Below are 16,749 nucleotides of genomic sequence, written 5' to 3' on the forward strand. Positions count from 1 at the left end.
GGGAATTTGTCCAGCTTACTGAAAGGGCTCTTATAAATCTAATGACAGGTGGATGGTATAGCACTTCCCTGTCACTGTTTGAGCCACAAACGACCCTTGGGAAGAATGTTCATTTGCAAAGTTTCCTGTTTCTCATTAGTAACACTAATATAGAACACAGAAGATTAAAATGAAGTGTCTGGGGGAAAAAATGACAAACTAGGTTTCAGCACTGTGAACGTTAAACACTAAATTAAAAAATCCAAGAACCAAAGGACCAAGGAAAGCCTTTAATCTAAGAAAGTTAAAAGCAGACGTTCTGGGCTTTGTAAGCAAATAAGTGGGTTTCCTCTGAAGAGTCAAATGGAAGTGAACTCTAAGCACCCTTCTCAGGTCAAAGTCTGTGTATTGCGTTCTTTCAGATAAGGGGACAGTCCTGGGCACACAGACACAAATATCCTGTTGATAGGGGGTGGGTATCTGTCATACATGGTGCTGGGATTATTTCATATCTCAGTGCCTTGTTCAGGGTTTTTTCCTCTTCTCCAATGGCTCAGATAACCAAGATAAAGTCTAGGGAATTTAAAAAGTGTCACAAATTATACTGAATGTGCTTGCAGGATTTAAGGCCCAGTGTCATTACATCTGTATGACTGAGTAATTTGCCTGAATTCCCTAAGTTCCATTATTTTCTCTGTAAAATGAGGCAATGATAGAACCCACTTCCTACAGTTTCTGTGAGGATTGCCTGAGAGTCCGGGGCTTACTGAGCTTGCTGTGACAAGCTTCTACTGCTGGAGAGCTCCTTCCCCACCTGGTGTCTTGTTCAGGATGGAGGGCTTTACTCTCTGTTGCCCTGATACTCATGGCCTGTCACCATCTCATTCATTCTGTTGAGGTGGAGTGGCTTATCAGGTTGATGAATCTGGAAGCAGAATCTCGACGTTCTTTGTCCAGCCCCTTCTTTCTGATTTGAGAATGAATTTGACCTTACGAATCTTACATTTTCTATTGTTCTCAGCTAGGCAGTAAGCTTAATGATATCTACCTACAATGGTCAATCCACCAGTTTTGGGGGTCAGAAGGCAACCATGTTCTTCATGTCAGTTCCATCACTAATGAAGGTGTATGCATGAGTGTGTGTGTGTGTGTGTGTGTGTGTGTGTGTGTGTGTGTGGTTTAGTCTCTAATGGCCTAAATCTTTTCTTTTAAGTTTCATTTGGTTCAACACTCAGCAGAAGAAGGGCACTCATTAACAGGGTTCCTTCAAACACTATCGGAGCTGCTAGTTAACTATCATTGGGGGGAAAAAAGCTGTTGAGTTCAGTTTTATAGAGAAGTGATAGTAGTTTGATTTGACTTTCCCAACAGAAACAAACCAAACTGTCTTCTCTGCAAGGACATTTTATGAATGGAGTCTTTACTCTTGGCCTCTGAAAATGTGTCTACCACCAGCTGTAGAAGACAGCATTTAGCATTCAGGTTTCCAACCCCGGGTAGAAGCATGGTCCTGAAGACATAGATTTAAGTGCTTATTAATTCTTCAGATATTTATTTTAGGATGTACTGTACTGGAGGCACATGTGGTATAAGAGCTAATCACAGGCTCATTTTCAAATCTGTGAGATTTTTGGCAAATTACACTCACCCTTTCAGTTTACACATTTATAAATTGGGAATAATTTACAAATTATTTTTTGTAATGCTTGTTGTGAGGATTACATAAGCATTGGCTAAACACCTAGCATATAGAAAGCATGCAACAGCTCTTAACTGGTTGGGATTATTTTTTAAAAGGATGCCAGGCATCGGGCTCGTTGTTGTAGCGAAACGATGAACAAAATGGACACTGCAAGTTTCATTTAGGACTGAGTTACATTGTGTAAGTCTAAATCAGTTTCCATTCTTTACTATTTTAATTCACTGAGTGCTCCCCAAATAAGTGAAGTACAATGAATGACAGAAATCAATACTTGGTTTAAGATCAACATTTAAACTGCATTTTAATAGTGTTCTGTTTTTCACAAAGTGAGTCAAACCATTTTTACTCTAAGAGCATTATGCAAACTATCTAGGTGGCCTAAGCTTATTTTCTGGCTCTAAAACTAAAACTTGTTCTATGATTTTCTGAGATGTTCTAGATACATAAATTAATAGATATTTTAAATGAAGAAAATTTTCCAAGAAATATGTTTTAGATGGAACGGTTGCAAGGTGCATACATCTTTCCATGTGGCACCAGGATCATCCACACAGGATCCAGCTTGAACTTACTCCCTTCTGATGCAGGGAAATGTGTTTCAAAACACATTCAAAACAGGAGGCATCTTGTGACAACAGCGCCGTTACATGCGTCAGTTTTCAAAATAGTATTGTCAACCATTCCTAACAGAGGTAGGAAGGGAAAAAAAAAAAAAAAACACATGTAAAAGAACTTTCAGTCTTTCAACATTGACTTACAACCCCAAACAGGATATACTAGAGGGTCAGTTTCACTCCCACAGGAAATACCTCCTGGTCATTATTGCTAAACATGAGGAAGGACGTTGGGTGAAATGTGAGTTACTCCTGATTCACAAAGTGGTGGTAGTGTGGTATAAACTGGGAGTCAGAGTCCAGGAAGCCACTGGGGCTTGCGGAACTGGACAGGGACAGTTTATGGACTGTCAGGAGCATGATGTGTCATTGTGGGAAACACTGAGTCTTAGCTCTGGCTCTTACCACTCCTTCTCACAGCACTGGGATCGCTCCCAGTGCCAAGTGTAAAGGGTGACAACTTTCAGATCATGTATATTGGAATAATGCTTAGTAGTTTTACAATCATGTTGTTCATTACAAGGCCGATAAAACTATGTAAAATAAGAGAAGTGAGCATACCCATCCCTACTCTTACCTTTCTAACACCTAATTGAAACATTTGGGTTTATCTCTTCTGGATTATTTTCATGTTAAAAAAGCTGTATGTATGGGTTTGTCTTCCTTTTCATATTTTACATTGTACTGTAGACAACTAATCTTTTTAATGGTTGGATGATATTTCCTCTAATGGATGTTCTGTAGCGAAATTAAATACTTTCTTACTATTGGACACTTGGGACTCTTTTTAATTTTTTGGCATTAGAAATACTGGTGCACTGGACAGTTTGTACATATGTCTACTTCACTACTTTGGATTATTCTCTTTGGATTGGTTCCCAAAAGCAAATTCATGGAGTCAAAGTATATGAACATTTTTATGACTTTTGTTTCAAATTCCTTTTACTCATCTACCAGCAAAATATAAGAAAACAAGTATTTTCATTTCTGTTTCATCAACTCTATTTCAAGGAAACAGATGTTACCATGGAATAAAATTTGTTAATTTGAAAAAGCAAATGTTGATACTTCGTTATTTTATTTCATACTTCTTATTTTCTCTATAGTCTGGGTATTGTCTTTTTCCTGAAGAAAAAGTTCCTGAAGGCAAATTTCCTTAAATTTGCCTATTGGAGTCATGGTGTTTTCCTGATAATTTTGCATATACTTTTCCCAGGTAAAGATATTGATAATACAAATAATTCTTGCAAATAGTTTTTCACGAATATAATTTATTGTCAAATTGGTTGACGTACAACACGCAGTGCTCATCCCAACAAGTGCCGTCCTCAATGCCCATCACCCATTTTCCCCTGTCCCCCACCTCCCACATCCACCCTCAGATTGTTCTCCGTATTTAAGAGTCTCTTGTGGTTTGCCTCCCTCCCTCTCTATTTGTAACTATTTTTTCCCCTTCCCTTCCCCCATGGTCTTCCGTTCAGTTTCTCAAGATCCACATATGAGTGAAAACATGGTATGTGTCTTTCTCTGGCTACCTTATTTCACTCAGCATAATACCTTCCAGGTCCACGTTGCTGTGAATGGCATGATTTCATTCTTTCTCATTGCTAAGTAGTATTTTATTGTATATATAAACCACATATTTATTTTTGAGAGAGAGTGAGGGAGCAAACTGCTAGTGGGGGAGGGGTAGAGAGTGCAAGAGAGAGAGAATCCCAAATAGGCTCTAGGCTCAGCTCAGAGCCAGACATGGAGTTTGATCCCACAACTATGGGATCATGACCTGAGTCAAAATCAAGAGTCAGACACTCAACCAACTGAGTCACCCAGGTGCCCTTAATCTATTTTTAAAACGGTCTTTTGTCACAGGAAGTAGCATCTAAGAATTAGAAGTTTTTAAATGGAGATACAAAGATTTATCTGAAGGTCATTTTTTAACCCAGAGATATGCTTTATGTAGATTAGAATCATATAAAGCATGCACACGCACGCACACACACACACACACACTATATGTATATATATGTATATATGTATACATATACATATATACATATATATACATATATACATATATACATATGTGTATACATATATACATATACATACATATGTATATATACACACATATATACATATGTGTGTGTGTGTATATATACATATATATATATATATATTTCCCCATTGGTGCTGCATTTTGAACAACCAACAGCCAGACTGGTCTACTCCCTAAACGTCTTGCTGTCTTGTGTCCCTTTTCTAAACATCCTCTTCCCTTCTCAACAAAGGCTGTGTTTATGTAAAACAGGAGTTGTTTGTCTTTGGATTCCTTTGAGTTTAAGCTGCCACTCTCCACAGTGTATCTTGTGTTGTTATATAACTGCCTTCTAATCAGTTTTGCTTCCTTAACTAGAACAGAAACTTGAAAATTAAAGTCATCATGAATTACCTGTTTATATCTTCCATCATACATGGCAGCCTGAAAAATGACCTCCTGGATTGGGGGGCAGCCAGTTTTGCATGTACAATTAAGTAGTAGAATATAGAGAGGAGGCCATGAGTCTCTAAAGTTTTCAGAAATCTAGATCAAGGAATCTTATTTTAAAGTTAATTTTCCAAGTTAGAATTTGGAAATAGTGTCATTAGAAGAATGAACTGGCTATTGGAAAGTGACCATATTGCAAATAATGGCTAGTGGAAAGTGATATAATTCACACTGTCACAAAAGAGCCACACGAACATGGCTTTAGCCTGTATCTCCAGAGACAGGCATTATCTGGATCACATTGAGGAAACTGAGGCAGCTTACCAGATTTTCATTTAGTTTTATTCTAGATGACCTCATAGACGTCCATTTCCTCCTTGATACTATCCAATAGCCCTGTAGATTCTTGAATCTAGAAATGGAGATAGGAGATAGGAGTCAAATTCTGAGACTATTAATAAGAGTCAGATTTATAAAGCAGGACAGATGTCAAATCTGGTCTACAGAGCAGGGGACTGAGAATTAGAACTTCTGGCATTGGCAGCGCTGTGTGCTCCATCCTGGACGCCAGAACACTTTGTAAGGAGCTGCTGGATTTGGGGCATGGGACTTTTTATTATGTAAAGGTATAGCCACAGTTCTAGGGTGTGGTGGGAGGAGGGGTTGGGGGAGGAGTAAGGGAACTGGCCCAGAAACACCCATAACCAGGATCTAACATCAGGGATAAAAAGCATTTACTAAATAACACAAGTTGACAATTGTCTCCATAAGACTCACTCGGTGATGTTTTTACCATTTAATAAACTGTCTCTCACTTCCACACTATTTTCTCTATATTAACCGCCTCACGCAATCATTTTTTTTTTTTTTAATTATGAAAATGGAGCACTTTGGGGGAATCTGTACAGGGAGATCATTAGCTTCCCTGGCTTCTCACTCAGTTCTTCAATATCTACTATTAAGCCGACTCCTACGAGTGAGGCAGCCTGCCCAGGCTAAGGAGAAAGAAAGGCTAACCAGTGGCCTCCAGGTACCATCTAATGCTGGAAGCCGAGCTATCCAACCAGCCTGATGGCAGGGCCCCAGGCAGTGGATGGATCGGGACTGCAGGGCGGCCCATAGACAGTGAAGCTTCTTGTACTCCCGCTTTTGTGTAATTTGGCCTTAATAAAAGTACCTGGGGAATTGTCTGTTGGGGAATTGCCCTAGACAGGCCCCCTGGGAAAAGAACTATTGGGGAAAGAAATAAGGTTCTGCAAGGAAATTGTGCGGCCCTACGTTTAGCCCTTGCCACCCCCTATAAAGACTCCTCTACCTGAAGGAAGGATAGCCCCATATATTTCCCAGCCAAGGAGGGGCAAATGGATTTGAAAGCTCCACACCGGCAACAGAGGAGTGTATCTATGGGCACAAGTTACTCCAACTCCTAGGCCCACTTGGCCCCCAGGGGGCATTCCAGATGATGACTGAACCTAGTCGGTTAAAGTACAGAATGGTCCATTAGTTCCTAGGTGCATTGCCTCTCTGAGAATGTATGAGGTGTGGTTCCTAAGGCCCTCCTGGCCCCCTCCTGGCATCTCACACCAAGGGGAACATTTTTGTTCCTCAAGCCACAAATGGTTCAGGGAAACAACTAAGAGGTCATGTCCCTGTAACTGTTCCACTTCAGGTGTTGAGAGATAGATGACCTTTCATGAAAACAGCAAAGCAAATGCTCTATAGATTATAGATAAATGTAGATACATAATGAAAATAACGTAAGAAATTAATCAATAAGCAAAGGGCAGGAAGGAACGTTATGAGAAAATAACCATGTTATTCCTTAAAGGCTGATTACCCATAGGAACATTTTTAGAATTAGGTAATGCTAGAAAACATAGATGACGCATGCTACAAGGAAATTGCTAACAAATATATAATGCCACGTTTGCCACAATAAAGCAGCCAGTTCAACACAATAAAGCAGCCAGTCCATTTTTATTTTTATTTTATTTTATTTTTTTCACTTTTTCACCGATGTCATTCATCCTTCGGGAGCCCCTGGACCTGCTGGAGTTGGACTCCGGCAATCTAACATTTTGTCTTAAGTGTTCTCCTCATCTTCTTCATTTTTGAAATTGTAATTTCCCTTTGTTATTTCCTAGTCTTCAGCAGAAGCCATGTTTGGGAGAATTAGAGGAGATGACTGTATCCCTGTTGTTTTAGAAATTTAGTACCTGGAGGGCACAAGAAGTTTGGAGTAGTCTACCATGTTAAGAAGGGGTTAGCAGAGAGTAACAGAAATTAATGGGTACAGATTGCTTGTTATGTGCCAAACGCTATGCAGTGTACTTTCCGTTTCTTTAATCTGCATGGCAGCACTACACGAGATACGTATGGTTATCATTCCTGTTGTATAGATGCAGGAAGTGATGCTTAAACAGGTTAAGAAAACTGTCCGAGGTCACGTGGCTAATAAGTGATGGAACCAGGAAGCAAACCAGGAATCTCATGCCAAAGCCTATATTCTCAGCTCCTATGTTATTCGGTCTACAGTTCCAGGCACTGAGCAACAACCAGGAAATGTTTGAGGAAAAGATTCCCCAGAAAGACCCCAAAATATAAAAAAAAAAATTAATGTTTGTATTTATTTTTTTATTAAATTTTTTTTTTTAATTTTACTTTTTATTTTTTTAAATTTACATCCAAATTAGTTAGCATATAGTGCTACAATGATTTCAGGAGTGAATTCCTTAGTGCCCCTTACCCATTTAGCCCATCCCCCCTCTCACAACCCTTCCAGTAACCCTGTTTGTTCTCCATATTTATGAGTCTCTTCTGTTTTGTCCCCCTCCCGTTTTTATATTCTTTTTGTTTCCCTTCCCTTATGTTCATCTGTTTTGTCTCTTAAAGTCCTCATATGAGTGAAGTCATAAGATTTTTGTCTTTCTCTGACTGATTTCACTTAGCATAATACCCTCCAGTTCCATCCACATAGTTGCAAATGGCAAGATTTCATTCTTTTTGATTGCCAAGTTATACTTTATCCGTTTTTTCCATTCATCCATCGATGGACATTTGGGCTCTTTCCATACTTTGGCTATTGTTGATAATGCTGCTATAAACATGGGGGTGCATGTGTCCCTTCGAAACAGCACACCGGTATCCCTTGGATAAATGCCTAGTAGTGCAATTGCTGAGTGGTAGGGTAGTTCTATTTTTAGTTTTTTGAGGAACCTCCATACTGTTTTCCAGAGTGGCTGCACCAGCTTTCATCTCCACCAACAATGCCAAAGAGATCCTCTTTCTCTGCATCCTGGCCAACATCTGTTGTTGCCTGAGTTGTTAATGTTAGCCATTCTGACAGGTGTGAGGTGGTTTTGATTTGTATTTCCCTGATGATGAGTGATGTTGAGCATTTTTTCATGTGTCAGTTGGCCATCTGGATGTCTTCTTTGAAGAAGTGTCTGTTCATGTCTTTTGCCCATTTCTTCACTGGATTCTTTGTTTTTTTGGCTGTTGAGTTTGATAAGTTCTTTGTAGGTTTTGGATACTAACCCTTTATCTGATATGTCATTTGCAAATATCTTCTCCCATTCTTTTGGTTGCCTTTGAGTTTTGCTGATTTTTTCCTTCTCTGTGCAGAAGATTTTTATTTTGATGAGATCCCAGTAGTTCATTTTTGCTTTTGTTTCCCTTGCCTCTGGAGATGTGTTGAATAAGAAGTTGCTGCAGCCAAGATCAAAGAGATTTTTGCCTGCTTTCTCCTCGAGGATTTTGATGGGTTCCTGTCCTACATTTAGGTCTTTCATCCATTTTGAGTTTATTTTTGTGTATGGTGTAAGAAAGTGGTCCAGGTTCATTCTTCTGCATGTTGCTGTCCAGTTTTCTCAGCACCACTTGCTGAAGAGAGTGTCTTTATTCCATTGGATATTCTTTCCTGCTTTGTCAAAGATTAGTTGGCCATACGTTTGTGGGTCCATTTCTGGGTTCTCTATTTTGTTCCATTGATCTGAATGTCTGTTCTTGTGCCAGGACCATACTGCCTTGATAATTACAGCTTTGTAGTTGAGTTTGAAGTCTGAGATTATGATGCCTCCTGCTTTGGTTTTCTTTTTCAAGATTGTTTTGGCTATTTGGGATCTTTTCTGGTTCCATACAAATTTTAGAATTGTTTGCTTTAACTCTGTGAAGAATGCTGGTGTTACGGTGATAGGGATTGCACTGAATATGTAGATTGCTTTGGGTAGTATTGACATTTTAACAATATTTGTTCTTCCTATCCAGGAGCATGGAATCTTTTTCTATTTTTTTGTGTCTTCTTCAATTTCTTTCATAAGCTTTCTACAGTTTTCAGTGTATAGATTTTTCACCTCTTTGGTTAGATTTATTCCTAGGTATTTTATGGTTTTTGGTGCAACTGTAAATGGGATCGATTCCTTGATTTCTCTTTCTGTCACTTCATTGTTGGTGTATAGGAATGCAACCGACTTCTGTGCATTGCTTTTATATCCTGCAACTTTGCTGAATTGATGATTCAGTTCTAGCAGTTTTTTGGTGGAACCTTTTGGGTTTTCCATATAAAGTATCATGTCATCTGAGAAGAGTGAAAGTTTGACCTCCTCCTGGCTGATTTGGATGCCTTTTATTTCTTTGTGTTGCCTGATTGCAGAGGCTAAGACTTCCAGTACTATGTTGAATAACAGTGGTGAGAGTGGACATCCCTGTCTTGTTCCTGACCTTAAAGGGAAAGCTCTCAGTTTTTCCCCACTGAGGATGATATTAGCGTTGGGTCATTCGTATATGGTTTTAATGATCTCAAGGTACGCTCCTTCTATCCCTACTTTCTTGAGAGTTTTTATCCAGAAAGGATGCTGTATTTTGTCAAATGCTTTCTCTGCATCTGTTGAGAGGATCATATGGTTCTTGTCCTTTCCTTTATTGATGTGATGAATCATGTTAATTGTTTTGTGGATATTGAACAAGCCCTGCATCCCAGGTACAAATCCCACTTGGTCGTGGTGAATAATTTTTTCAATGGTTTGTTGGATTGGGTGGCTAATATCTTGTTGAGGATTTTTGCCTTCATGTTCATCAGGGAAACTGGTCCATAGTTTTCCTTTTTAGTGGGGTCTCTGGTTTTAGAATGAAGGTAATGCCAGCTTCATAGAAATAGTTTGGAAGTCTTCCTTCCATTTCTATTTTTTGGAATAGTTTCAAGAGAATAGGTGTTAAATCTTCCTTAAATGTTTGGTAGAATTCCCCTGGAATGTCATCTGGCCCTGGACTCTTGTTTTTTGGGAGAGTTTTGATTACTACTTCCATTTCCTTACTGGTTATGGGTCTGTTCAAATTTTCTATTTCTTCCTGTTTCAGTTTTGCTAGTGTATATGTTTCTATGAATTTGTCCATTTCTTCCAGATTGCCCATTTTATTGGCATATAGTTGCTCATAATATTCTCTTATTATTGTCTTTATTTCTGTTGTGTTGGTTGTGATCTCTCCTCTTTCATTCTTGATTTTATTTATTTGGATCCTTTCCTGTTTCTTTTTGATCAAACTGGCTAGTGGTTTATCAACTTTTTTAATTCTTTTAGAGAACCAGCTTCTGGTTTCATTGATCTTTTCTACTGTTTTTTGTTTGCTTGTTTGTTTGTTTTGGTTTCAATAGCATTAATTTCTGCTCTAGTCTTTATTATTTCCTGTCTTCTGCTGGTTTTGGATTTTATTTGCTGTTCTTTCCCCAACTTCTTAAGGTGTAAGTTAGGTTGTGTATCTGAGATCTTTCTTCCTTCTTTAGGATGGCCTGGATTGTTATATACTTTCCTCTTATGACTGCCTTTGCTGCATCCCAGAGGTTTTCGGTTTTGGTGTTATCATTTTGATTGACTTCCATATACTTTTTAATTTCCTTTTTAAGTGCTTGGTTAGCCCATTAATTCTGTAGTAGGATGTTCTTCAGTTTCCAAGTATTTGTTACCTTTCCAAATTTTTTCTTGTGGTTGATTTCGAGTTTCATAACGTTGTGGTGTGAAAATATGCATGGTATGATCTCGGTCTTTTTGTACTTACTTAGGGCTGATTTGTGTGACAGTATATGGTCTATTCTGGAGAATGTTCCATTTACACTGGAGAAGACTGTATATTATGCTGCTTTCGGATGGAATGTTCTGAATATATCTGTTAAGTCCATCTGGTCCAATGTGTCATTCAAAGCCATTGTTTCCTTGTTGATTTTTGATTAGATGATATATTTATTTTCGAGACAGAGTGAGACAGAGCATTGAACGGGCTAGGGTCAGAGACAGAGGGAGACAAAGAATCTGAAGCAGGCTCCAGGCTCTGAGCTGTCAGCACAGAGCCCCACGCGGGGCTCAAACTCTCAACCACGAGATCATGACCTGAGCCAAAGTCAGATGCTTATCTGACTGACCCACCCAGGTGCCCCAGAAAGACCCCAAAATATTAAGGGACGGAGTGAACTTCCTGCTTTTATGCAGGGGATGGGCAATGAGTATTTAAGAGAAGTGTTGGCCTCTAGAAGATCAGAGAGACACAAGAGAAACACCTTCAGCCTCCCCCACAGAACCTATAATCACCTTTCATTCAACATACATTTGTGAGTAGAGATTCAGGGGAGAAGGAGCATGCGTTCTCAGAGTTACATATGCAGTGCTAATGGGCAAAATGGACTTGATGTAAAACCTATTTCTAATAACCAAATACACAATTTTCTGGCTTGTATATTTTTAGCAGACATCTCTCAGATTCTGGGTATTATAATCAGCATCTCCTGGAGTAATACAAACAGCTTGGCACAAACTAGATTTAAAAATAAATTCTCTACCCTATCTGGAACTCTCAAAGATTCAGTCTACAGGCATGCTGGTGTAGATGTAGTGAGGTACTTCCATTTTATTCCTCTGCCCCAGTTTCATTTCCAGGGCCCTACAGTGTTTCATAACTTGGGATCTTGCTGTAAAGTTGGCCCAGGATTTTGAAGATCCCAAGATCCCCAAATGACCTATCCAAGTTCATAGCAGAGTGTAAAATTAATATTTAGGGGATTTTCTGAAGAACTTGGGTTAGCCTGGGGTAGATTAAATTAGTGCATTTATTACTGAGCTCCTGCTTTGTGACAGGCCTTGTGGATAATCGGGCAAACTGTCTTCAGGTTGGGAGCTCCTGGATGCAAAGCCAAGGTAGCAATGAAGGCTTCAGACCAGTCAAAATTTCAGCCCCAGGTGGAAACATGGGAGGAGCTCGTGTACATGACAACCCTTGCCACCCCAGTAGTACATGGTTGCTAATGTGATTCAAAAGGAACATTCTGGTATCTTCTGAACTTTCTTTCTCTTTGTCATTTAATATTTAGCTAAAAATATAAATACAATTTCCACTGTACCCTAGTCTAAGAGACAGTGCTCATATCGAAATCTGTAAAATGATTAGCAGGTAAACTCCTCCCAATTAAGAGTTTAAATTCCAGACACTCTTTTCCCCCAAAATAAAGCTTTTAAAAGTACTGTTTTAACTTACCTCACTCTTTGTTTCACATTGAAGATCTTTATATAGTCTGCTTGTAGCTGGTTCAAAAAAAAATGTGTTAGTTCAAGCACTGAAACAAAGGACTATTTCAATTAATCCAACTATCACATTAGACCAGGTTTAATCATTCACACTCAGGGCCTGTGATTTGAAATTGGTGGTAAACTCAATTGGTGGGAAGAAGGGTCACTTTTTTCAAAAAAGGCTTAAAAGTCTTTTATTATAAACATTATGTAGTGACACCTGGGTGAGTCAGTTGGTTAAGTGTCCCACTCTTGATTTTGGCTCAGGTCATGCTCTCACGGTTCATGAGTTCAAGCCCTGCATCTGGCTCTGTGCTGATAGCACAGAGCTTGCTTGAGATTGCTCTCTCTCTCCCTCTCCCTGTCCCTCCCCTGCTTGCTCTTTCTCTCTTTCTCTGAAAATAGATAAATAAACACATTTTAAAAAAGATTATGTAACAGTTTGGAAAGAGAAAAAATTACCTGTTGTTCTATCGTCTCAAACACATTTATGTTAATGTGTGTTGAGAATGAATGCCGGGCCCACTGGTAATTGGAACAGTCACACAGTGCAACACTACTGTCATTATACTACTATATAAAATTTTTAATTTGGGGGAAGAGCTAAAATTCTCTCATTAAACTTTTTCCCCATATTATTTTGATTACATGATTATACATGTTTATTCTTATAGTTGAAATATAGAATAATTTCTACCATAACATGGATATTCTCAGTCTGAATTCACCCATTGGATATCAAATATGGCAATTAAAATTATTTCTCAATGCTCTAGATAGAATTCATACAATAGTTCCCAAATACATCTATGGGTATTTTATAAATGGAAAGTAAGTTCTCAGTTACTCAAAGAAATCTAACTCACATGTTGGTGTTGTTGGAAGAGATGCTTTATGTGAAGGTACATACTTTCTAGTGTTCCATCTGAATTTTTTCACATCAACGAAAGTTTGAACAATCATTACCTTTGTGAAATCTTCAGTGCCTTGCACCTGAAGTTTGACAGAATATAAGGTAATAAATGAGTATATATCATACAATTAAATGTTTCTCTGGTAAGCTCCTAACTATCTCAAGACCTCTCTAAATATCTGGGCTGAAAAGTAAACATAAATATGAGACAGCTACCTTAAAATACCTGGATGTGTTGGCTTTTTGAAACTCAATATTCCATATACTTTCACTGATTTTTAAAGTTTCGCTCATTTCTCTTACAAATGAGAAAAATGATTAAGAGTTAATCATTAACGATCCTTTAAAACATCACCCAGAGAGATTTTCTATGTGGCGAAAAGAAAGTTTAAAAAATAGTGGATTTCAGGGTGCCTGTGTGGCTTAGTCGTGTCCTACTTAAGTGTCCTAATTGGGCTCAGGTCATGATCTCACAGCTCTGTGCTGCAGTTCAGAGCCTGGAGCCTGCTTCTGATTCTGTGTCTCCCTCTCTCTCTGCCCCTCCCTGCACACGCTTTGTCTCTCTTTCTTTCAAAACTAAATAAACATTAAACAATTTTTTTTTAAATAGTGGATTTCAAGAAATCCTTCAACCTGTGGGTGGTTTCGGTATTTTTTGAATCACATTGGTCCTCAAATCTACAGTAAGTGGGGCTTTCTGTCTAGGACAGTAGACAGACTTGGGTAGGTTTTAGGCTGCCTTGAGAATCTCTTAGTTGGCCATCTAAATTCCCAACCAGCACCCACACCCAAGCTCTGTTATTATGTATTCAAGCATAGAGATAGGGAGCACCACAGTTAAAAGTAATGTCTTACTTCCTCTCATGTGGCTATCACGTTGGTGCTGGTGGCGTCCACTCAGAAAATTTTTTCTTGTGACCCTTTCTCACCTTGGGATTCCTCTTATCCCCACCTCATGTTTTTCTTGTGTCTCAAATCTGCCCTGTAAGTACTTCTATCATAGCTGCACATGTTTTCTTAATATATTTATATGTTTTTCTTTTCACTTAGTTGGCAGATTTTTTGAGGGCAAGCTGCAGATCTCATTTGTCTTGATCATTTTAGCGTCTAGCACTGTTTCTGTCATATATTAATTGCTTAAAAATATATGCCTAATTTAATTGACTCTAGGTACCTCTTTCAATTTACTTTCTGTAGCTATATTTTGTATGTCCCCTGATTCCTCCTGACATGTGCCTCTCTTATGCTACCCAACACACACACACACACACACACACACAGCTTAAATATGAGGAGTCTTTCACTTCTATATTCACTTGAAAATTAGCTGAGGAAATACCACTGATACTCAGTTCAGCATGGGCCTGGCAGAGCCTTTCTAGAGTACTGTTGATGCAGTCCAGAGAAAGTGGTCCTTCTGCATTGTGTAAATGAACTTAATAGACCCTCTTTTGTTATTTACAACAGCACCAAAATCTAACTATAGCCAAGAGGTACAACTTGGCCAGCCTCATTAACATTGAACAGGGATATCTTGGTGTTTGGGTTACCCATTGCCAAAGGTATCAGCGAACTTGGGGTGTGTGTGCTGTGTATGTGTGCTTCTGGAGTGGTAAGGGAAAGGGAGAGGATGGAAAGGTGGAGAAGTGGCAATTTTTGTAATGTTAACACATTGTTGGACATATGGCATATTGACCCGAAGACATGAATCAACATTTCCCTACCTGATAGCATGTTATAGGAATTAAAGAAGGTGCCTTATACGCTTTCCGTAACTGACAATCTTCTACAGCTCCATGTATGAGGATGACATAGATTACAGTTTCATCATAGATATCAGTTTTGGTGTTCTTTGGTATGTCTTTTATGCAGACGTTACAGAGTTTTAATTGCATCTTGTAGTTCCAATCCTACAAGGAAAACACAGTTTCATAACCTATGGTTTATAAGGTTTAATACAAATTCCTAAATAGTTAATTAATAGCAGTACTTTAATAAAACTCCATTCAGAGAGAAGAGTGAGTTTATACAAACACTTCTTACCTTATAAGATAAACGTTCCCTGATTTTTTTGGCAGTAATAGAAAGACCGAGTTTTAGCCACATTTTATATTCAATGTGAGGACAACATTGCTCAAAAGCTTCATACAAGTGACTTTTGGGAATAAAACATGTCTGAAAAAAGGAGGATACAAATTTAATATTTCATTCTGTACACCTGTAGTTTAAGAATATAAGGTTTTCTCATTCACGTATAACATTAAAACTAAGAATTTAAATGATGTAACATTCATGTTGTTGCCTGGAAATCTGATAAGATGTGTACAGTAGTAAATATTGGTGTGATCTTGTCATAAATTAAATATTAAAAGGCTACATGCTCCAATGAGCTTTCTTTATTATTGTTATAGATTCTGGAAAAAAAAAGAAAATAAAGTATAAAAAATTATTTAAACTTTAACTAAAGATATGAATATTTCTAAAAATACATTATTTTAGAGAAGTAAACTTTTTAACTAACAGTAAAATGCCAATGCTAGCAATGATCAGAATATTGGCTATCAGGAATAAGCTATTAAGAATATACAAGACACTGTGTATGTTGCTTTTTATTTCTCATGGGTAAGTATGTATGAGTGGTATTGCTGGGTAATATGGTAATTGTGTGTTTAACTTTATAAGAAAGGGTTGAGACATTTTACAGTCTCATCAGCCATGGGTGGGAATTTTAGTTGCTTTACGTCCTTGCCAATATGTGGTACTCATTATCTTTATTTTTAGCCAAAGTAGTGGGTATGTAGTGATACCTCTTCACGACTTTTAATCTGAATGTCTCTGAAGGATAATGATATCAAGCATCTTCTCTATGTGCTTCTTCTTCTGTGAAATTTTTGTTCAAATCCTTTGTGTAATTAAAAACAATTTTTTTAAGTTTATTTATTTATTTTGAGAGAGACAGAGACAGCTTGAGTAAGGGAAGGGCAGAGAGAAAGACGGAGAGAGAGAATCCAAAGCCGGTTTTGTACTGCCAGCGCAGAGACTGATGCAGGGCTCGAACTCAAGATCGTGACCTGAGCTGAAACCAAGAGTTGGAGGGCACTTAGCCAACTGAGCCACATAGGCACCCCATTTTGCCCAATTTTTAATTTAGTGATTTGTCTTCTCATTTTTGAGTTGTAAGAATTCTTTATAAGTTCCATTGTCAAGTAATTTTTCAGATAGATATTGTGAAAAATTCCCCACCGTCTGTGTTCCATATTCTTTATGGTGTCCTTTAAAACAGAAGAAGATTTTAATACTAGTGACATTCCATGTATCAGTATTTCCTTTTATGGTTAGTGTTTTTTTGTGTCCTGGCTAAGAAATCTTTGCCTACATCAAGATCTTTGTGTCCCTTTAGAATTTTTATAGCTCTAATTTTTATGTTTAAGTCTACAATCATTCCAAATCAATTTTTGTGCATAGTGTGTGGGGCCAAGGCTCGTAGCTTCCATGTGGATACTTGG

The 16,749-nt window shown here is 38.2% G+C and overlaps 1 protein-coding gene across 7 annotated transcripts in view; it reads right to left on the reverse strand.

Moving 5' to 3' along the window:
- Positions 1-1,956: 1,956 nt before the first annotated feature.
- SLC9C1 (solute carrier family 9 member C1) overlaps positions 1,957-16,749 on the reverse strand; it is a 103,323-nt gene continuing 88,530 nt past the window's right edge. For all 7 annotated transcript variants that reach the window (XM_011285957.4, XM_045036946.1, XM_045036943.1 and 4 more), the window contains 6 exons: positions 15,287-15,418; positions 14,968-15,153; positions 13,197-13,323; positions 12,299-12,345; positions 5,105-5,192; positions 1,957-2,364 (listed from right to left, as the gene is read on the reverse strand). In XM_011285957.4, coding sequence (XP_011284259.1) covers positions 5,127-5,192; positions 12,299-12,345; positions 13,197-13,323; positions 14,968-15,153; positions 15,287-15,418 — 558 coding nt within the window. In that variant the 3' untranslated portion in view covers positions 1,957-2,364; positions 5,105-5,126. The remainder of the gene's footprint in view (positions 2,365-5,104; positions 5,193-12,298; positions 12,346-13,196; positions 13,324-14,967; positions 15,154-15,286; positions 15,419-16,749) is intronic.

This window comes from Felis catus, chromosome C2, assembly GCF_018350175.1.
Source record: "Felis catus isolate Fca126 chromosome C2, F.catus_Fca126_mat1.0, whole genome shotgun sequence".
Taxonomy (NCBI): domain Eukaryota; kingdom Metazoa; phylum Chordata; class Mammalia; order Carnivora; family Felidae; genus Felis; species Felis catus.